Here is a 23,069-nt window from a genome sequence, read left to right as displayed (position 1 = left end):
CTGAACGACAGTCACGCACACTCAACTGGCACCTTAACATCTCCGTGGAGATGTCTAATGGGCACCTCAGAGACAACACGTCCAGACCCGGGTCTTCACTCCCGCAACACCCATACCCGCTCCTTCCCCGTTCCGCCACCTCACCAAGGCCAGTCCACTCCTGCGCTGCTGCGAGGGAGAGGGGGTGTCATCCCTGACTTCTCCTTCTCTCACGTCCCAGCCCAGTCTACCCGCAGAGCCTCTCCACCACACTCTGGACTCTCCTCCTTCCTCTCTGACCTCACCTCTTGCCATCCTTCTCCTCATTCACTCACTCTGGCCCCTGAAGTCGTTTCCTGGGCCTGCCATAACAAAGTGCTCAGACTGAGAGCCTTACACAAAGGATTCATTTCCCCACAGTTCTGGGGACTAGAAGCCTGACCTCACGGTGTCGGCACGGTGGTCCCTTCTGAGCCTCTCTCCTTGGCTGGCAGACGGCCGGCTCTCCACGTGTCTGCACGTGGTCTTCCCTCTGTGTCCTAATCTCTCCTTCTTACAAGGACACCAGTTGGACTGGATTAGGGTTCACCCTAATGACCTCATCTGACCTTAGTCACCTCTTTAAAGAACCTATCTTCAAACACAGTCATACTCTGTGGTACCAGAGTTTAGGACTACAACACATGGATTTGGGGGAGACACAATTCAGCCTGTAAGTATCTCCATGCCTCCCTAGAACACACCAAGCAGGCTTCTGTCTCAGAGCCTTTGCACATGCCAGTCCCTTTGTCTGACATGCTCATCCCCACGGTATCCATAGCACATGCTTCCTCTCTACTTTAGGCTCCAGCCCAAAAGGTGCCTATTAGTAAAGGCTTTTCTGACCACAAAGGACATGCACTTCCTGCGACTGCAGGTCATTCTCGCCTCTCTTTTACTGCTCTGTTTTTCTATATGGCTCATACCACTGTCAAATTACAATTTATGTATTTTTTTTACCATCTGTTTCTCCTGCTAGACTGTTTTATTCTCTGCTGTTTCCCCACTTCCCATTGCCAAGAACAACAACTGGCATCTAGGAATCGCTCAGTGTGTATTTGCTGAATCAACGGGAGGATGAAGGATCACTGCCAGAAACAACAAGGACCATGAGGCTCCTGATTCCAGCAGGAGTGACCCCCACCTGTCTCCCCACTCTACCACCTGTGGTTTACTACGGAGAGCTCAGGTAACCAGTCAGAGCGTAACCAGGCCTGATGATTAAAACCGCAGAAAATGTCTGAACATTACTAGGGTTTTAATTTCTTAGTTCCAAATTAAAAATCGTATTCTGCTACAGAAGCAAAAGATCATTTATATGAAAACTTGTACAGATCTACCATTTCCATTAATGCACCAAATTAGCTCCTTGGAAAGAAAGAATTCATACTACAAAATTCTGAAGGTAAATTTCAGAAAGCAATCGTACTCTAAAGTCTTACCTAATTGGTTGTGAAAGTCCACATACTGGTAATATTCTACAAACTTGTTTTTATTAAAAAAGTTTTTATAGACATGCCGTGCTCCGAACAGCCAAATGTCACTGTCATCAGTGATCGTTCCGGAAGTTTGATCAGTCAGATCCAGGATGGCGCACTGAGCTTCTGCTTCCATGGGAGCCTCGACGTAGGGGATGCCGAACAGGCGAAGAAGTTCCTGAAGAGGTACAGACACACAATGACCCCTGCTGAAGTGCAGGACCCGGCCTCCACCCGGAAGTGGGAGCAGTGCTTCAACAGGTAATTTAATGCATGTGCCCTCCGGGAGTCTGATTAAGGAAAGACGTCGGTAGGTATTGTTCGAGGACACTCAAGCTGTCCACCTACCTGGCTTTCCTGGAACATCTGTCCTGTCACAGTAGCCGCGACCCGTTCTTGCTGCTGTTTTTGAGCTTTCAGTGACTCCTGCTGTGTTAAAAGGTTACTCTCCAGCGTCTCCAGCTCCTCCTATAAGATAATTTTGCTTGTAGGTAATTATATTAATAACCCAATTAAGTTCATTGGTTATAAAAAGCCTGTATTTAGTCTGACTGAAGTTACCAACAAGCTTTTTCTCCTTATGCAGGTTTCCACTTGGATTTCTGAGCGAGTTTGTAATAGCTTTAGAGTTCCCTCACTAACCCACACGGGAAGTGGACACTATCCCGGCCAGGAACCTCCACAAGAAAGGAGCCATGTCAGCAGGAGTAAGAAAATGGGTGCAAAGAGCTATTATGTCTTCCTTCATCAGCTCCTTAAAAACTCAGAAGCTACTTAACTTGGCTTCCTCAGCAATGAGTAAAAACATGATGTCACGTTATTACCAGGTCAACATCTTGCCATTCGTTGAGCAAATCGTCTGCATCTTTTTCTTCAGGTGGCTCAGTGCCCACGGCCTCCCTCTCAGAGTTGCCTCTTGGGAGGCCCTGGGAGTCACCTGTGGCTTCTTGCGTCTCAGTTCCTACTGGTTCCTCTTCACCTTGTTCAGAGGGAGGTCTGGAAGCTTCGTGTAACTCAGCTTGAAGTTCATCGCTGCTATTTATACTCTGCACTTCAATGAAACTTCCTGTACCAAAATAATAAGATCATTTTGTCTATAACTAAAACATTTAAATTACCCTGAAATCATCAAGAGCTTTCCAAAGTATCCTGAAAAATGTTTTACCCTAAAAAGAAGAGATTTAAATGTCATAGAAAACATGTAACAGTAGTATATTGTTATTAAATAAATTTATTAATAAGTGCCTGTAACTTCAAAATAAGCCTTTTCAATTAGATACACTGGCACTGTCTTTGAAATTAGGGACCACGCTCTCAAACATCTGCATATTTGCTTTATACAAAAACTTCCTCTAGGGCTTCCCTGGTGGCGCAGTGGTTGAGAGTCTGCCTACCGAAGCAGGGGACGCGGGTTCGTGCCCCGGTCTGGGAAGATCCCACATGCCGCGGAGCGGCTGGGCCCGTGAGCTATGGCCGCTGAGCCTGCGCGTCTGGAGCCTGTGCTCCGCAACGGGAGAGGCCACAACAGTGAGAGGCCCGCGTATCGCAAAAAAAAAAAGAAAAAAAAAATGTCCTCTAAGTTAACTAATATTGTTTTGAAATTCAAAAAGAACTACCAGGGTATGTACACAATCATGGAGTTTTTAAAAAATGTTTGTATGCTATTTCACTATGAACACAGCAAAGAATAACACTGTGACACAGAAGAGAGAACCCTGGATAAGGACACGGAAGAAACAGCTCTTCCTCTCCCACCTCCTTCCTTCCTCTCTTGATGTCCTTTCTTCTCTTTGAAAAGCATTTATTGATTCCCTTCCTTCACTTCAGGGGGAGGAGTCTGGATCTGAGGACACACTCAGGACGGAGGGGCTGGGATCAAGGGGACAGCCAGGACCAAGGAGGAGGCCAGTGATATCGGGAGCTGGTTACAAACAGAGAATGAGCAAGTAAGTAAATACATTGAAGATAACAGAAGGTCCCTCACTGTTAGACAGGGAAATTATAAAGAAGGCAGAGTGTAGAACGAGATCTGGGATGCTGGAGAAGAACTGCAGATACGAGCGTGAGCTCATGGGTGTATACAGAGCCCCACGAACAGGTGCCAGGCAGGGTTGGGATTCAAACCCCATCCAATGGCCCCAGAGCCAGAGCTTCTTGGTCTACACTGCACTGCTCTCTCCCGTCTCCACCCTCTGGTCACCTCTGCAGGGGAGCTGAACCAAGAAGGCCAAGTGTCCCCCTGGCTCAACCTCACCTGGGAACGGCTTGGCAACTCAAGTTTCTGGCCGTTCTACACATGTCCACAAACGACCACAAAGACACTACCATGAGGACTGATTCTGGGGTTAGATATAAATTTTAGTGAGTAGGCAATTCTGCAGATTTGAAATCTGTGAAAAATGAGGATTGACTGTACATAAGCGTACACAGATATAGACATATAACATACATGTGTACATATAGAAAGCGAGAGAGACAGAGAGAGAGATATGATAAAGCCAATGTGGTAAAATGCCAGCCACTGAGGTCCTAGGTGAGGGAAATAGAATGTTTTAAGATACTTTTTCAACTTTTTAAAATTTGTAATTATTTCAAAATAAAAAGTTAAAAAATTAAAGGGAAACTCACCTTTACCTTCTCCAACTAGGGCACTCACTCCCTTTAAAAACAAAAATGAAAAGAGCAGCCAAACAGCAAAGGTCAAGATTCCTTTACTAGCTGTGTGTCCTTGGCAAAGTCACTTGTCCTTTCTGGACCTCTAGTTCACCACCTGAACAATGTGGATCTGGACGACACTAAAGCATCTCTCGGTTCCTGCAGATGTGAGATCCTACTTTTCTTTATCTCTAAAAGAGCACAAGCACTTACCATCAGATTCACTTTCTTCAGAGCCTGTTTCCTTTGGTTCCATGGAAGCTGGAACTGAAATTAAACCCTGGCCTGCAGATTCAATGGTCTCATGTTCTTGGATGGTTTTCAAGAAATTCTCATGCTCTTTGGCATTAACAGATGCCACATTTCCTAAGTCACTTATTGTCTCTAAAGGGACACTTAGTGTATCACTCGATTCTTGCACACTGACGGTGCCTTCAGGAGCAGGGTTCTTTTCAGATTCTGTTTCATCATCACTTGAAAGAACAGAGGTGCCATATTTACTCTCAGGTGGAAGAAGACCTTGCTGTAGCTCAAGCACTTTGGTATACGTTCCACTCCTTGATACGGAACTCGGACTTGTCGGAGGTGTCGGTGTCCACTCTGGTCCGCTCTGGAGCCCAGGTGCATCCCTGGGTAGCACCACAGTGTTTTCCAAAGGAACTGAATCTTTTCCATCCTTAAGTGCAATCTCATCGTTTGTCTGAAAGGCTTCCTTCACCAGGGGAATAAACGACATCTGCTCTTTTGGAACGCTAGAGTCGCTGCCTTGACAAAAGACAGTCCTCGGTAAGTGAGCCGATTCTGTCCGCTCTTTGTCGGCATCAGCGCTGGTTACAGGCTCCTCTGCGAGGTTCACACTGGCTGCGTGAGATGCTGCTGCCAACGGCACTCCTTCCCCATCTCTCATTTTAGGTCCGTCCTCAGTCTCCTCGTCAGAACTGCTCTGGAGCAGTTTCGGTTTTCTCGCGCCTGCCCCTCCTGTCTGCAGGTCACTCCTGGCACGCACTTTCACGTCTTCATCATCATCGTCGAGAGCTCTCTGCATGGCCAAGAGAGTCAGCGGCGACACAGAACCCGCACGTGCGGTGGCGGGCGCGCGCCTCACATGGCGCAGCCTGCGGGTCTCACTCTCCAGCTCATCTTCTGAGCTGCCGCCCAGCAGGGCCGCCTGCAGGGCCAGTAAGGTTCTCGGGGAAGGAGGGGAGGCGTCAGGCTCTTCCTTTGGCTCCAGCTTTTCACACGGAGATGACTTCATGTCAGAAGACCTGCTGTGCATTTCACTGCATGAAGGAAGAGACTCTGAATCCACTTCTGCAACTTTCTTAGCTTGAATACCTTGAGAAAAATTAAATACTCTCACTATGTAGCTTTACAGTGTGACAACATGCTTCTAGTTAGATGAATAAGAGCATACCGGTTCTCATAAATGAATTTATAAATTCTCATTTAATCAGCAACTAAGAGTTAATTTGTTAGTTAATGTTAAAGTGGGTTGGTATGATACTACTTAATACATTAAAAGCTATATACATTTATTATTGCATTAATAATAATTATAGTCAATAAATTAAGTAGGACTTCATTCATATTATCTGGGGGTGGTAGCTTATAGAATTCAGAGACACGACATATTTTTGGATTTTAACCATCAAGTAAGTGATGGTACCTGATACCTTTAATCAAGATGTAATGTGAAGTATCTTCAGAGACCACCCTCCTTGACTCTACCTCCTTCAAAAAGCCTCCTTCATCTTCATATTGCCTTTGGATTTGTCCTGAATGTTGTTGATTCATTTCCTTTTGGACGTTTTCTATGTGTTGGTTTAGATAGTTTTTTTTAAGCAAGCCTTTGAGCTGGTACTGTGAAAAGTCATTGGACTCCTAAGGCAAAATAAATAAATAAAAGTTATCTTATATTAAATACAGATAGTATTCTCATATTTCCATCCTTTTCCCCCAAAGGGGATAAAGAACAAGTGATTTTTTTCATTGGTGGTACTTTCATACTAGAAAAAGCTATAATTGCTTTGTTAAAGGATAATCTTTCAAACAAAAAGAATTGGGCAAAAGAAAGGAAATCATGGATACTGTTTATGATTCCATCATTTACTCAAAAAACATTTATTGAGCATGTGATGCATGCCAGGCACTGTGACATGTTGATTCTGGCTTAACAGACAATCTTTTAGAATGCAAGTAAAGTGCCCAGCACAGTTCCCGGTCCATAAAAGACACACAAGAAATCACTGCAATCACAGTTATTAGTAATACTTAACATTTATAAAGCACTTCCTGAGTAAGACATTCTTCTAAGTGTTTTTAAATATATCATCCCATTTTATTCTCAACCACCGATGAGACAGACGTCATTATCTCCATTCCACAAATGAAGAAACCGAGACTTAAACAGCTTGAGTAACCTCTCTAGAGCTGCATGGCTAGTAAGTGGTAGATCTGGGGTCAAAAGCAAGCTACCAGGGCTTCCCTGGTGGCACAGTGGTTAAGAATCCACCTGCCAGTGCAAGGGACACAGGTTTGAGCCCTGGTCTGGGAAGATCCCACATGCCGCAGAGCAACTAAGCCTGTGCGTCACAACTACTGAGCCTGTGCTCTAGAGCCCGTGAGCCAAAACTACTAAGCCCACGGTCCACAACTACTGAAGCCCGCGTGCCTAGAGCCCGTGTTCCACAACAAGAGAAGCCACCGCAATGAGAAGCGTGCGCACCACAACGAAGAGTAGCCCCTGCTCGCCTCAACTAGAGAAAGCTCGCATGCAGCAACGAAGACCCAGCGCAGCTAAAAACAAATAAATAAAATAATAAATTTATTAAAAAAAAAAAAAAGCAGGTTGCCAAGCCTTATACTAAATTGCTCCTATTACTATTAAGATTATTACTCTTATTACTTACCAATACTACTATTACCAATTTTGCATTTGCCCAATGTTCAGACAATGCAAAGGTCCAGTCTGTATGACTTAGAACTTCCCTTAGCTACCAGAAGGACGGATCCAACAAGCTCTGCACCATCCTACCCTGGCCTACCCATCCCAGAGGCTCTGTGGTGGCAGAAAGAGAAAAAATGGAGCAAACCATCAGGACTGCCTCTCTTTCTCCCATCCTTCCCACTGTTGTTTACATAATCCAAATTCTATTTCCTCAAAGACCAGCCAGAGATCCATTTACACTCAAGAAACAAAATGCTGGATGGATACACTGAACCTGGATGTTTCCCCTGAAACAAAAATAAATTTACTTCTGTCCTTTGAATATCATTTCTGTACATCTTAGCATTTTCCTATGTTCACGTTCTTTGTGGAAAAGAAGATAGGAGTGATGGGAAAAGAAACAGCTCCTGCCTTTTTCATATTTTTGGTATCAAAATATGTTAATATTCTACAATGTATATTATGGGTTAAAATAACTTGTATGAACTAACCTAAGAATTGAAGCACTAAGCGTACACTAGGCACTTACTATGTGGAAGATACTGAGCTGAGTGTTAAAAATACAGAGGTGAGCAAGGTCGGCACATTTGGGTGCTAAAAATCTAAAGAGACACTACAGGGTGCTGTGAGAACACAGAGCAGGAGACAAGACCTGGTCTTGGTGGAAAGTCAAGAAAAGCTTCCCTGAGTAATTATTTATAAGTTCAAACTTATAAATGCATGTTTCATAGTATCTCGGAGATAAACAAATGACATTTACTGTAAACGTATATTGTATAAGTAATGCTTATCGATTTTCTTTTTCTAATGAAAAATTTTGCTGATATTCTTAATTCTAAGCATTAATGCGCAGTTGTATAGTTTACCTCTGGCATTGCTTCAAATAATGTTCTTCTTCGCTTGGTAAATTCTTTCATATCAGTCAAGATTTCATGCTTTATTTCAGGGGGCAGGCTGCTAAAGTCTTCAGACTCAATATCTACTGCATGAGGATTCTGAAAGAACTCCTCCTGTAAAGAGTAAAACGTAACACCATGAAATTTACACTTTATACACTTAATTCTATTCACCATGACAGATATTTTTCGGTGCTTGTATCATAAACAGAGTTCTGCATATTCTACAATAGGCTAAACACAGTTGTACATTATCTGCAATAGGCATCAAAGTGAATAGGCAGATTAGGGAATGTATCCATTTACTCATTCATTCATTCAAAAGAAAAAAAATACTTGGCAGGCACTGTTCTAGGTGCTAAGGAACTACAGAGATCATGTCAGCTAAGGTCCCTACTCTTAGGAGCAGAAGAAGACACATGATAAAAAATAAATGAACAAGATAACAATGAGAAAACAATGCAGGTTAATCTGATAGGAGAGTTAATTAGAAGAACAGAAAGACAAAAAACATTATCTGATAGAGAGGACCCCACTAGGAATAATGACCTGCAAGCAGGGACACAAAAGACACCCAAAAACCTGCTCTGGGACAGAACATCTCAGGCTGAGGGAACAGCAAGTGCAAAGACCCTGAGGCAGAGATAAGCCTTATGAATGTGAACAATATTTACAGTCCCCTTAGTTAGATAAGTTCTGTCTTGCTCTTAACCTAAAATCAAAAGTAGTCATTAGTAAAGATAAAATAATACAATGTGCTCTCTTGTATGTATGCATGTTGTGTGTGTGTAAACCAGCAAGCACTTAGGACAGGCCAGTCATTTCGCTCAGAGCTTCCCATGTTTTCCCTCAGGAATGCTCCCATCGTCCCTACGAGGAAAGCATCAATATTATTGTTTAAAAAAAAAAAAGGAAATAAAGCCTTGGAGAAGTTGATTTGTCTAAGATCTCACAGCTAGTGAGCTGTAGAGCCTGGACTTAACTGCAAGTATTTCTGCCCACAGGGACCACGGTCTTCATCAAGACTGTGCTCACTTGCTGCATTAATAATGCAGGACCTTCACAAGCTGAAGAATCTTGCAGTTTCAGCTCTAAAGTCTTCTACCAGACATACCAGAATAACATGAACATACAAGAAACGGTGAGCTTGGGAATCAAAGAATGTTACCCACTCTTCTGAGAAATGTGGAAAAAATTTCAAAACCTTGTATATGCAGCACAACCTCAACTTGTAAGCAAGTTGTGCATTAAAATATGCGTGGTGGTGGCTCTGTAACCTGTGCACGGTTCTCTGACCCTCTTCTCGCCTAGCTCCCCTCCCATTAAGTGGGGGCTGGCCCTAACCAGCTGCCAGTGAACAGAGCGCCATGGAAGGAAGGCTGTGCACCTCCCACAGCTGGCCAGAAAGGGCAGCGCGGGCCCTGCTGGCACTGCCTCTTGGGCTCCTGCCCCGGAACACAGTGGCAAGCTGTGCCAGAGCTCAGGCCACACGGAGAGGCCACAGGCAGGGGTTCTGGCTGACAGGTAACAACAGTTGCCGGGCACGTGGGGGAGGAGGTCTTTGAGGGGCTCCAGCCCCAGCTACCATCTGACTGCACCTACACAGGAGACGCTGAGAGGGAACTGCCTCGCTGAGCTCATCAAGCCCCAGAACAGAGAAGATGATGATGATAAAAGACTGTTTTCACAGCACTAAGTTACGCAGCAATAGGTAACCATGGCCTGTGCATGAACATACATCTTCATAAATATATACATACACACATACCCTTGATACACATACACATACCCAAACACACACACACACACACACACACACACACACAGAGAGGTATTCAACTACACGGGGGCGGGAGGGGTACTAATATACAGCAAAATGTTACTAGAAGTTATTCATGGGTGATAGGCTTCCCGTATTTTTATACAAGCATTTATTGTTATTTCTATTTATTTATTGGTTGGTTGTAAAAGAAAGATGGCTTATTGTGGATATCTAGATAGGCATAATTCCATACATATGTTTATGAGTCTGTGTATATTATGTATGTACATTCACATGCACACATATATACACACACTAAAGAAGGTTTTTGTATTTTTTACCAAGAACACTCATAAATCCATACTACTTCATTAAAATTATTCATTTGCATGTTATTCATTTCAAATAGAATAAATCCTGAATTCAAAAATTATTTAAATACCTGTAGTGCTTGTTTTTGATTCATTCTCTCTTGCCATTCTTTTTCATCCTCCTCTTCTGAACTGAAAGTCAAACACATGTTTATAATATCTATGATTTAGTGACTACCTACAAAAATATTTCTTGAGTGCAAGGTGCTGCTAGTTACGGGAGCTGCAACAGTAACACGGCCTCAGTCTCACAGTGTGATGGGGACACCTGTAAGCGAGCGATCGTAACATGACCTAATATCTCCCATCACCAGGGCAGAGCAGGTTGCCGAAGCTGCAATTAGGGGTCACTTCACCCCAGGAGCTTTGTGAAATCTCCTGCAGTTACACTGCCTGATTAAGGTGTTGAAGTTTTATCCTAGAGAAGGAAGAATCTAGGAAGTGTTTTAAGCGAGGAAATGACAACATCAGATTTGGGTTTAGCAGGTTCTACACTACCAGCCAGACACTGGGCTTGGCAGGGAGGGGTTCCCTCAGAAGGGTACGATCAGAGATGGAGACACAGACAGAAGTGTGGAAGCCAGGATGGTAACCTCGAGACACGATGATGGCCGCGGCGGTAACTCACAAGCTGTGTGGCCTCACAGGAGCCCCGGGAAAGGAGTTGGGGAAGGACAAGCTGGCCCTCCACCTGCACGTCAACCAAAGAAGCTGCTGAGGACTAACATCCAGCCGGAGGGAAGAGTGCACAGGGGTGCCCGAGGAAGAGTGGCCAGAGAGGGTCCCAGACATCAGGCTGAGAAATGCAAAGCAGCCACTGGATTTAGCAGGGAAGACGTAGTGTGCGGACTTTAGTGATGGCATGAGAAAGAAAACACCGGGCTGAGAAGCAGGTAGAGACAGCTGGGGTCAGTGAAGTGTAAGAAAAACCAGAATCCACGTCTCCACGAATTCTAAATAAACAGTGCTAGCACAGGCTCCAGAGAATGAAAAAAGAAAACTGCCACAAACCACCAAAACACAAAGGTAGTAAATAAAAAGTTTAGTCTTAAAAAATATTCTAAAAGGTGTCGAGAATGCGTATTTCAGATGCATTAATTCCCACATGCCTTATGTAGATAAAATAGAAAGGTTTAAATCTGTCTGAATACAGCAATAACATTTTTAAGTAGTTAAAACATTTACCTATCTTTCTCTGCCTCTTGTAAAGGTGGCAAAACATAGATGTCATCTTCTCTTTGAACTTGAGTAAGACTGGGAAGTGCTTCCTCCCTGAAAAGTACACAGAGACTTCAACAGAGATCACAGGAAACAGTATTCTGAGAGTCAATAATACTCCCCAGTGATCACACAAACGCTGATGAGGAGGTGAAAAGGGGAAACCCAGGGGCGATGGGTTCGGCCCCTGCTAGCCTGGCTGCCGGGCTGCTGGACAAGAGAGCAGCCTCCAGAAAGAGGGGACCTGGTCTCGGCGTGAAGAAAAGTGTTCTGAGAGTAAAATGTGCAAAAGCAGCGCGGCAGCTTTCCTTTCTCGTGATCAGAGCTGATTCTCACAGAACAGAGAGTTTTCACAACTTCAACTAGGTCAGATGGACACCCCATTTATTTCTCTCATTAGGGAAAGGCAGCCACAAGAATCTGATGCAAATATTTTAAATTAATCTTTAAAATTAATGTAATTCCCCTCTTGCCTTTTGCTTTTTAAGGCAGTTTTGATAACTTGTCTTTTCAAAAATGTTTTCAAAAGCTTCTCGGTAGTTTTTTTGGAGTCATTGGTTGCCAAGTCCTTTCTCTGCCTTCTTTTAGCCTGTGAAAAGAAAGGATACAGGATTTTATTTCAAGGTATTAGTATATCAAAAACACTTCTGTGGGTTTTTTCCCTAGAGAATTTGGTTTGTCTGAGTTTTCGGACTATGGTTGTTTTGGTATCTTCTCCTAATTACCGTATGAGTGAATACCTTCAGGTTTTTGCTGTGGAAAGGACACCCAGAGTTTCCAACTAACCAGTACTTAATGGGCTATCACACAATATATTTGGGAAGCTATTAATTTACTTTCAATTTCTTTTAAACATCCTTTATTGTCCTTAAGTAGCCTAAAACTTGATATACAAGTAAGTAAGTGCTTCCCTAAAGGGATTATTATATTAATTAATTTCTTCTTTAAAATGCCACTGTTAAGCCAAAACCAATTCCTGATATTAGTTTTTATAAAAATACATTACTGGTATGTAACTCTGTCCTTCCACATCCAAGATTATGTCATAAGAAATCCTAAAATGTATAGAAACATCTTGTAAGAAATGTCCAAAACAGGGAAAAATGGAATAGTCTCGGTGCTTACAGTTTAATACAAGGCAGAAATATCAAAACATTCTTTCCATTTCCTCTTTTTTAACTGAGATAAATTGCCATATAACGTTGTGTAAGTTTAACTGTAGAACACCTAAGAAGACACTCTATTGTCTTAGGGGAAAACTCTCTATTGTAACTTCAGTAGTTTTATTAAAAGTTAAATATTGTTGCACCTGTGATATACTTTCAGAAACAAACCTCTTTTAAAAGAAAAGTGTTTGTTCAAGATAAATTTTTAAAAGTTGAATTAAACTAGATATATGTCGAAGTTAAGTCTTGATTTCCAAAATTCTAAGGAGAAAATTTAAATTTTATGTGAACTTTTCCTTCTTTCTAAGAATGCATAAAGAAAAAAATAGATGACTCTTACCAGAGTCTGTTTCTTCAATAGTGGAGCATCCCCATCAAACACAAAAATAGGACGAATTCGAAAAAATAAGAGTTTGCAGAGCCGATGGAACAAAGTAAGAAGATGAGCATTTTCTATTGAGTTCCCATGGCGATCCCGAACTCCTTTAAGTGCTTGGTTTAACCAAATGCTAATATCTAGAAGGATTGTTAATGGAAAACACTTTGCAATTTCTTCCCTCACCCTCACAATTTCAAATTCCTAATGTCTGATATCATCCAAAGATTAAAACTGAGCACCCATCACAACTTACTTGAAACTGAAAAATGGTTAGCCCTGATGGAATCTACCTAAAATCAGTTAACTGTATTTGGGACCTGTTATCACTATTTACATTCTGAATTTTTAAATCTTACATAGACATGTGTCTCCTTTAAGAAGTCTAATCGCAAAGAAGTGCTTCTTTAAAAAAAAAAAAAAAACCAATGATCTGTATGGAATTTTAGTAAATTAACACAACTTTTTTGGAGAACAATTTGGCAATTCATAGCAAAAAACTTTAAAACTTGCATTCTATTTTATGTAAGAATTCCACTTCCAGACATTTATCCTCAGGAAATCATCATAGACTTACAATAAGAGTTACTTATAAGATGGCTTGTTTATAATAATGAAAATACTAAGAATAAAAGTTTTCCAACAGGTCTTTTTTTAAATTAGATTATGATATAGTGATTTGCTGGAATCCAAGGGTCTCTTAAAAATGGAAGTCGCAGAAGCACATGAGGCAGAGAGTCACAAAATATTATTAAAGGAAGTAAAACGGTTACAAAAGTATGGAAAATATAATTCCATTCTGTAACATATGCAATATGCTAAATATTAAAAAAAAGACTCGAAGTTCAGACATCAAAATATTAAGAGTAGTTGTCTTCTGCTGTGATTACCTAATTTTTCCTTCTTGGAGTCTTCTTATATTTTTAAACTTTACTAAAGAATGCTTTTTAACAGATTGCTTTCTATTTGTTCATAAGAGAGGGACACAGCCCTCTGCCCACTCCCCCGACCCACCATTAAAGTGCTGACTTCGGCAGTGATGGCCCGCAGGCCCTCCCCTTTCCTCCTGTCTGCACTGGCTACCCAGGTGACGTCCGCCCCCCATACCACAGCCCATAGAGCACCGAGCTCCACACACGCGCGTCTGCCCCAGAGCGCTCTCCCAACCCCAGGTCGGACGGCCTCGTTGACATTTCTACCTGATGCCTCAGCCGCTTCAGACTTACCACGATCAAAACTGCACTCCGTGCCTTCTCAGCAGGCTACTCACGCCCCCATTTCAGTGGATGTCACTCCCATCCACCCAAGCCAGAACCCTGAGCGCCATCCCACGTACGCCTCCACCCAGCCATTGCCAGGTCCTATCAGTTCTACCTTTTTATCTATCTTGAAACTGTTATGTTAGATTTCACCGACAGACCTGTAGTGAAAACTACAGTGGAAAGCTCCCACTGCCTTTAGAATAATATCCAAAAGTCCTTCCCACGGCCTACGAACCCTGAATGATCTGTCCTCTGTTCACCTCTCCTGGCTCATGTCGAGCCACTGGGTTTCTCTCAAACCCTGGAAGTCACTAAGCTCCTTCCTGCCTCCAGGGTCTCCTCCTTGCTCCTTCCTCAGCCTGAAAGAGCCCCTCCCTCTCTGAGCCTAGAGATTCCCTACCCTTAGGTCTCAGTCTAGGGGTCATGCCCTCAGCCGAGATTAAGACCTCCAGTTACACACTCCTATATAAAAACACCTTGCTTATTTCATGGCAGAAATGTTTCTATGCACTGGGGATACAGTACTGGACAAAACAAAGCATTTGCCCTAATGGAGTTTACAACCAGTGCGGGGGGAATCCAGACTGTGAGCTCCATGACATGTGTAAACCACAATGCTGGGCACTGCTCTCCCTCTCAGAGCACACAGGAGGCAACAAAGACCTGCTTTCAAATGAGATGAACGGTTAAATATTTAAATGAATGCACATTACCTACTTACTACCATAAAAAATTAGGCCCATCAACAATTCACTTAATAAACATTACATAAAAAATAACTAGTGGAGAGCAAGCTATTACTAGATTCATTCCTATGATACTTGAGGGCTACTAGGTGCCAGGTATATCCAAGATCCTAGGGATAGAACAGTGAACAACACAGCTATGAAAAAAACAGATAGGGCCCCTACCCCTGAGAAACTTGCATTCTAATGGGGAAAACAATGAAAATCAAGTACAGACGTCTAATACATTAGGTTGCTGGTAAGTGCCAAGAAAGAAATAGAGCAGAGTAAAAGGACAAAAGTGTGATTGGTGGTCAATAGCTCTTTAGTTAGGGAAGTCCTATCGAAAGAAGTAACTAACGGAGGCCTGAACGAACAAAGAGGAACGAGGGAGAAAACAGTGGGGCAGGAGGTTCAGCAAATGCAAACGCCTGGGACAGAAGCAGGCTTCCGTTTAAGGACAACATGGCAGGTGCACGGCCAGAGGAGCAGTAAGAGGAAGTGATGGGTGTATATAGTCACTGGAAGGTTTCTAGAATGTGACTGAAGGATCACCCCAGTGGACATGTGAGGAATAAACTATAAGGAAGCCAGCTTTAAACTAGTTACAACAGCCCGAGGGAAAGCAGAACGCAGTGGCGAGGATGATGAGAAGTGGTCAGAAAAGGATCCATCCTGGAAGTAGGATCTGGCATTGGCTTAGCTCTGTATTGGGTCAATGGTGTTGTTACTGGGTAAATATTTCTAATTGGCTTGTTTCTGGTTGCTACACCATTGTATCAGATGGAATAAGTTTCTACTTAGCCCATTCCTTTAAATGCTATAATCAACGAGAAAAATATAATTTCAGATCAGTAGCTCTCAACTCTGCTGTCCTTTGGAACCAGATATGAAGCTTTTGAAACACAGATTGCTAAACATAGGTACACCTAAAATTCTAAATCATAGAGATTGAGATCGGACTTTTTTTTTTTTAATTAATCACAGGTAGTGCCAATTCTCAGCCAGGTTGAGCGTTCCAGCTTAAAATTCTGTTTTTTTTTTTTTACACTCTTTGACATAAACCACAGCAAGATCTTTTTTGACCCACCTCCTAGAGTAATGGAAATAAAAACAAATATAAACAAATGGGACTTAAAAGATTTGCACAGCAAAGGAAACCATAAACAAGACAAAAAGAAAACCCTCAGAATAGGAGAAAATATTTGCAAATGGAACAACAAAGGATTAATCTCCAAAATATACAAACAGCTCATGGAGCTCAATATCAAAGAAACAAACAATCCAGTTAAAAAATGGGCAGAAGACCTAAATAGACATTTCATCAAGGAAGACCTACAGATGGCCAGGAGGCACATGAAAAGATGGTCAACAACACTAATTATTAGAGAAATGCAAATCAAAACTACAATGAGGTATAACCTCACACTGGTCAGAATGGCCATTATCAAAAAATCTACAAACAATAAATGCTGGAGAGGGTGTGGTGAAAAGGGAACCCTTCTACACTGTTGGTAGAAATGTGCATTGATACAACCACTATGGAAAACAGTATGAAGTTTCCTTCAAAAACTAAAAATAGAACTACTATATGACCCAGCAATCCCACGACTGGGCATATACCCTGAGAAAACCATAATTCAAGAAGAGTCATGTACCATAATGTTCATTGCAGCTCTATTTACAATAGCCAGGACATGGAAGCAACCTAAGTGTCCATCGACAGATGAATGGATAAATAAGATGTAGCACATATATACAATGGAATATTACTCAGCCATAAAAAGAAATGAAATAGACTTATTTGTAGTGAGGTGGATGGACCTAGAGTCTGTCATACAGAGTGAAGTAAGTCAGAAAGATAAAAACAAATACCGTATGCTGACATGGAATCTTAAAAAAAAAAAATGGTACTGATGAATCCAGTTTCAGGGCAGGAATAAAGAGGTAGACATAGAAAATGGACTTGAAGACATGGGGTGGGAGGGCGAATTTGGGGCAAAATGAGAATAGCATCGACATATATACACTACCAAATGCAAAACAGTTGGCTGGTGGGAAGCAGCAGCACAGCACAGGGAGATCGGCTCTGTGCTTTGTGATGACCTAGAGGGGTGGGATAGGGAGGGTGGGAGGGAGACGCAAGAGGGAGGGGATACGGGGACATGTGTATGCAAATGGCTGATTTGCTTTGTTGTGCAAGAGAAACTAACACGGTATTGTGAAGCAATTATACTCCAATAAAGATATACTATTAAAAAAAATTTTTTTTAATTTTATTTATTTTTGGACGTGCAGTGCAGCGTGTGGGATCTTAGCTCCCCGACCAGGGATTGAACCCTCGCCCTCTGCAGTGAAAGCACAGAGTCCTAACCACTAGTCTGCCAGGGAATTCCCGCAGCTTGAAATTCTTAAAAAAGAAATATGCAGAATTAGGCAAGCTGAAAATATTTCCATAATTTAATTTGTCTAATTTCAATAAGTTTATAAAAGGCAACATTAAATTTATCCTAGGACTGGAAAACTGCAGCCAAGCCAGAAACCATTTTACAGACGAGACCCAAAAGACCAGTAACAGTTTGAAACAAAAAATAAATTACTTTAGTTCTATTGTTAGGCGATGGAAAATTTAATTCACCCCCATTAGTATGCAAAGCCTAAAGAGACTGTAAGATTTTGTTAATAGAGTTACATGTATTTTACAAATGTTAAGGTCCATAAGAGACAAAAGTTTAATTATTAATTCTTTATTATTTGACACAAACACTTAGATTGCATAAGTAAACAAGACACTCATCTAGAAATGGTAAAAAGACCAAATTATTTTAGGGATCCAAGAATAAATTATGAAACTCGTATGTCATGAGTAATTTTATTAACAAATAAAACCAAAAAACCTGAATATATTTCAGATATTTGACTTGGAATTCCCATGAAAACGAAACAAAGCAAAATCAATTAGAGAACAGCAACCAACTAGTCTCCTTTTACATATACGTATATATGCATATATATATACATATATATGAAGTTACCATTGTAACTACATTACCTTTGACAGTCTTCTTTTAATAATTCATTCTTTCAGAAAAGCCTAATAACCCAATGAATATGACTTCATGTCCCAAAAAAGTTTCTGAGTCATCTGAAAATAGATGATCTCAATTAAATTCTTTACATTTATTTTGGACAACTTTCTAAAAAATCAGAATGCTGAACTTCACATCACATCTCAATTGTTTTACAAATTATTAATTCTTCATACGGGCTGCAACGTAAACTGATCTAAATCTTTGCTGAAGTCTTAAGTGTTCCTGACACTGAAAAATGCTTTCATTCACATGTACAACATATTGATAGTTCTATGAAGAAAATCTTCAGAAAGCAGTAATTTGAGAAACCACTAGAGGGCAGCAATAGCACGTGTGCTTTAAAAAAACTTTCCCACAAGCTACCTGGCATAAAACTTTTAAGCCACAATTCATTACAGATGTATTTCAAGATGACTCACATTGCAAAAAACACAATCATCATCATCATGTTACTTTATTTAAAAAATTATCAATGCTCCATTATGTATAAGTTGTCTCTATACGAAAGTCAATGGCCCCTTTCACTGAATCCCCACATCCTCTGACAGTGCATTTACCACGGGACAGCAATTATTACATGACTGTCTCCTCCACTCCGAGTGGAGATCCTAGGCTCATAGGTTCCCACTTAGGGAACTGGTGTAAGGTACCACCAGCTTCTGGAACACAACAGACACTCAGAAAAAGAAAGAAAAAGAAAATGAAGACTGCTTAATGAATAAAAAGATCAAAATGTCAGAAACAGCCTTCACATGTTTTGGTAATGAAGAAAAACATTAAACCCCAAAGGCACAAACAAAACCAGCCAAACATGCACACAATCAACAGTCCTTAAAATGTCCATCATAGAGGCTGGGAAGAAAATAATTCACTGTAGACCTTTTGAAATCTTTTCAGTGTTGTACTATATGAATTTCCTATTCCAAAATACATAACAAAAGATAATAAAAGTTCCTTTTTTTAAAAAAAAAAAGGTCAAACACTTGCCCACACTTTTCTTCCTCTAACAAACATAAATAAAGCAAGACTCAGGACAGCAGGCAAAACTACTGGTCCGAAGTCCACTTCGTTTTCTCCGTGCTGACCTCCCTGTCGGGATAACAGATTTAGAATTTACCATACTAGCAGCGACAGTCACTATTCTAAGCTTCTTTCATTTAAATAACCCCTTCATTCCTCACACCAACCCTGTGTGCAAAGACTATTATCACCTCCACTTCCCGGATGAGAGAACTGATGGATGAGAGAACTGACGCATACACAGGCGCAAAGCACCGCCCCTAAGTGATTAAAACAAGACTCCAATCCAAAGCTGTGTGACTGCAAAGCCAGAACTGGTAGATTGGGATTGACATATACACACTACTACATATAAAATAGATAACTAATAAGGACCTACTGTAGAGCACAGGGAACGCTACTCGATACACTGTAATGACCTATACGGGAAAAGAATCTAAAACAGAGTAGATATATGTGTGTATATATATGTGTATATATATATATATATATATATATATATATATATATATATATATATATATATATAAAACTGATTCACTTTACTGTACAGCAGAAACTAACACAACATTGTAAATCAACTCTACTCCAATAAAAATTAATTTTAAAAAGAAAAGAAAGGAAACATCCCAAAGAAGACCCTACAGCTACCCGCCTGGGTGAGACCTTCAGCCTAACAACGCCCCTCTGCGCCCCCTGGAGAACCTGAGAGCAAAATCCTGGCACCCATCGTGCATCCCTGGCACCGACACCCGGAAAAGGATACCCACGGCAAGGACCTTCCCCTCCAGCGTCTCCGGGTTGACCTGCCGCCCGGAGCACTCCAGCAGCTTCCAGAGCCCCTGGACTCCCATGAATGAGGTGTGCCCTCGGAGCGCGTCTCGCGGGCGGGATCGCGGGAGACCTTTCACTCCAAGTCTTCCACAAGGGGCTGCACCAACGCCCCGGACCCCGAGAAGAACTCCCCAAGCTCCCACCCGGAGAAGACGGAAAACAACCAGGAGCGCACAGCTTTCCAGGGAAAACCGGCCCCGGCGAAAACCGCACTTCCCAGAACCTGACACGGCCTCGCGTTAGAAAGACGGGCCCAGAGAAAGTCGGAGGCACAGAGGAGCAGGTCCTCGTCTCGCCCAGCGCTTTGGCCCAAACTTCTGCACTCCTAACAGATGACCAGGGTGAGGAGACAGCTCAGGCGAGATAAACAGCCAAAAGACATCCCTCAGGCAACCCCTGTCTCCTCTGGGGGGGGGGGGCCGTAATCTCACACGAAATGGAGCCGCCCGGCTTCCGTTTAATGCGTCGCGCAGGGCGGAAGTCCCGCCTCCCCACGCTGATGTATATCCGCTGTGCCGTTACACTCCGGAAGTGAGGGGGTGGTTCGGTCTTCGTGTTTGTATTGTGTCGGCGCCCTGCTTCCTCCACACTGGCATCTTGTTGCTGTTAAATGTTGAAACCGTACGCAAAGCGTCTGCCTTCAGAGGTTGCGGTTTTCTAGGTGCTTTACCGGTATCAGTTTTTTCCCACTGAGCCGCCACTTGTGAAAACTCTTAATACTGAATATTGTTTTACATGTGAAAGATGGACCCTTTGGTTGGTGTTTGTAATTAGTAAGTATTTATTTGTCCGGTAACTTGTGGTAACACGATTTAAAATCTTAACCCTTGAAATATAGTCTTCTCCGGCCTGTAAAATTTAGGAATCCACGGCATGTAGATCAGAAGTAACAAGAAACTAATTGCCAGATTAGCACCTGGGTAGACGGTGGCTCGGACCCTCGGGCTGAGATTCACACCCCGACCGAGCTACGTTATGATGTTTATCGTTGTTCAAGTCGCATTTGTTCAGAGTTCGTCTCTTCATCTGTAAACTGAGCGGGCATAAAGCCAATCTTGCAGACGGTTTTAAGCAAGGATCAGAGGTAATGTTTGCAAAGTACTTACCACTCGGAGTTAATAAATGATAGCCTTATCGTATATATTGGTTCAAATTTGGACCACTGAAACTAGATTCAAAATCAGTGAAAAGATTGATTAGAAATCAGTTTTTAGCAAAGCTATGTTCTTGCCCAAACAGATGGGTTCCAGTAGCCAAGTTTACTTGACCTAGTCACAACTAATTTTCTGTCAGGGATAATCCTGACAAAGTACTTATTTTCATTTCCTCAGTGTGTAAAGTAATCCCAGAACTGTTGTTCCAAAATGTATTTTGCCGGAATTAATATAATCGCCTGTTCAATTTTTGTCTCCCCGCCTCCAGTAGTTTACAGTTGACTGTAAACTTATTGAAATCAAGAACTATTTTGTTGACTTACATACCCCATTCCTGATATTTAGCAGGAATCCTATAAATATTGCCTAAATGACCACTTTGCCAGCGTCAAGTCTAAATCTCTGCAGGGCATCTTGCACCCTGTTGAAAGAGAATTTCCTCAAGCCAGGCAAATGTTAGTTCAGATCCCATCTGAGCCATGTCATAACCCTGAGTTATGGGCTGAATTGTGTCCCCTTCCAAAATTCATATGTTGAAGCCCTAATCCCCAATACCTCAGAATGTAACTGTTTGGAGATAGGGCCGTTTCAAAGTTAAGTTAAAAAGAGGCCATTATGGTGAGTTAATCAATCTGACTGATGTCCTTATAAGAGGGAATTTGGACACCCAGACACTAAGGATGATTGCACAGGGGAAAAACCATGTGAGGACACAGGGAGAAGGAGGCCAGCTGCAAGCCAAGGAGAATTCAAGAGAAACCAAACCTGTCAACACCTTGATCTTGGACTTCTCTCCTCTGGAGCTATGAGAAAATAAATGTGTTGTTTAAACCACCAATCTGGTATTTCGTTATGGCAGCCCTAGCAAACTGAGACATCCTAGGATCCTAGGCAAGTTTCTTCACCATATAGAATCTGAATAAAATGGAGATGCCACTTCTTTTGTGGTTGCTCTGAGATCAGTGACTTAACATGAAACACCTAGTGGGTAATGGTGCTCAAATTAATTTGTTGAGTGAACGAGGGGGAAAAACTCTGTGGGTAAAATTGAAATACAGAGTGTGACTGGATTGTAGATCACCTTGCCTGAGCCCCTCCAGCGTCTGGGAGAAGGCAAGTTGGGAAGTATTATAGCTGCTGCACCAGCTTGGCCTGATGATGGGGCTTAGTAGCGGGAAAAGTAACAGTTTAAGGATTTGGTCATTTTTTACTACCTGAAAGCTGGGTAAAAACAAATAGCCAATGTGAACATTTCAGTACTACAAGTGCTTGTAAAACCAGAGCAACATTTCTTGAATACAAAATATTTTTTTAAGGAACAGCAACTAAGGAGTGTACACTTGATTTGTAAGAAATTGGTTCCTTTAGATGCTGTTTAAAGGGCTCTCCATCAAGATTCTGACAGGAAAATACACATCGTTTAGGCCAATAATAATAGCAAGCACTTAAAGAGCAATTCCTATCTACAAAGCACTGTTCTAAACACTTTACATGTATTAACTTATTTATTCTTCAAAACAATTAATAAAATAGATCCTTTTACCAATGAGGAAATATGCACAGGAAAAATAATCTCAACTTGCCCAAAGTGATACAGCTAGTTAGTGGAGAGCCAGTAATATGAACTTTCATTGCTTCTATGGAGACTTCAAAGAAAAATTGACCAAGAAATTAAATATGACAGGAATGCTACTAATCTTGAAAGAGAAAGGTGCAGTCACTTGCTTACACATTCTGGAAAAGCAGTCCCTGTAAGTCTCGGTGTGCTCTTGATAACTGCCAAACTTGTAAGCCAAGTTATTAAGTGACTGGATATATTAAGACATTTATAAAAGTTGATTATGCCAATAAGCAATACGTATAAACTCATCCTCTTTTCCTAGATGTCACTATATTCTCTATTTTATGTTGCATTCATCTCCTTTCTTTACCAATCTCTTCTCTGAAATATTTGGCTGAACTACATGCAATTGCTGATATTCAACCATATCTGACTTACAAAAATTAGTTTAATTTGGTTCAAGCTAAAGAATTAAGTTTTCTATTTCCTCTCATAAAGTCTTAACAAAAATCTAAAATTATAGATATATGCATA

At 41.7% G+C, this 23,069-nt stretch overlaps 1 protein-coding gene across 1 annotated transcript in view; it reads right to left on the bottom strand.

Moving 5' to 3' along the window:
- The window catches only part of ERCC5 (ERCC excision repair 5, endonuclease), a 28,015-nt gene extending 8,175 nt beyond the window's left edge, over positions 1-19,840 (bottom strand). Inside the window, exons 1-11 of the mRNA XM_065895943.1 lie at positions 19,753-19,840; positions 12,852-13,027; positions 11,819-11,934; positions 11,313-11,399; positions 10,199-10,259; positions 7,965-8,108; positions 5,825-6,032; positions 4,365-5,486; positions 2,321-2,562; positions 1,845-1,964; positions 1,461-1,674 (exon numbers count right to left, since the gene is read on the bottom strand). Of these exons, the coding sequence (XP_065752015.1) occupies positions 1,461-1,674; positions 1,845-1,964; positions 2,321-2,562; positions 4,365-5,486; positions 5,825-6,032; positions 7,965-8,108; positions 10,199-10,259; positions 11,313-11,399; positions 11,819-11,934; positions 12,852-13,027; positions 19,753-19,840 (2,578 nt within the window). The remainder of the gene's footprint in view (positions 1-1,460; positions 1,675-1,844; positions 1,965-2,320; positions 2,563-4,364; positions 5,487-5,824; positions 6,033-7,964; positions 8,109-10,198; positions 10,260-11,312; positions 11,400-11,818; positions 11,935-12,851; positions 13,028-19,752) is intronic.
- Between the last annotated feature and the right edge of the window lie 3,229 nt (positions 19,841-23,069).

Source organism: Phocoena phocoena, chromosome 18 (genome assembly GCF_963924675.1).
Source record: "Phocoena phocoena chromosome 18, mPhoPho1.1, whole genome shotgun sequence".
Classification (NCBI taxonomy): domain Eukaryota; kingdom Metazoa; phylum Chordata; class Mammalia; order Artiodactyla; family Phocoenidae; genus Phocoena; species Phocoena phocoena.
Note: the sequence above shows the minus strand (reverse complement) of the source record. Positions and strands in the feature narration are given on the sequence as shown.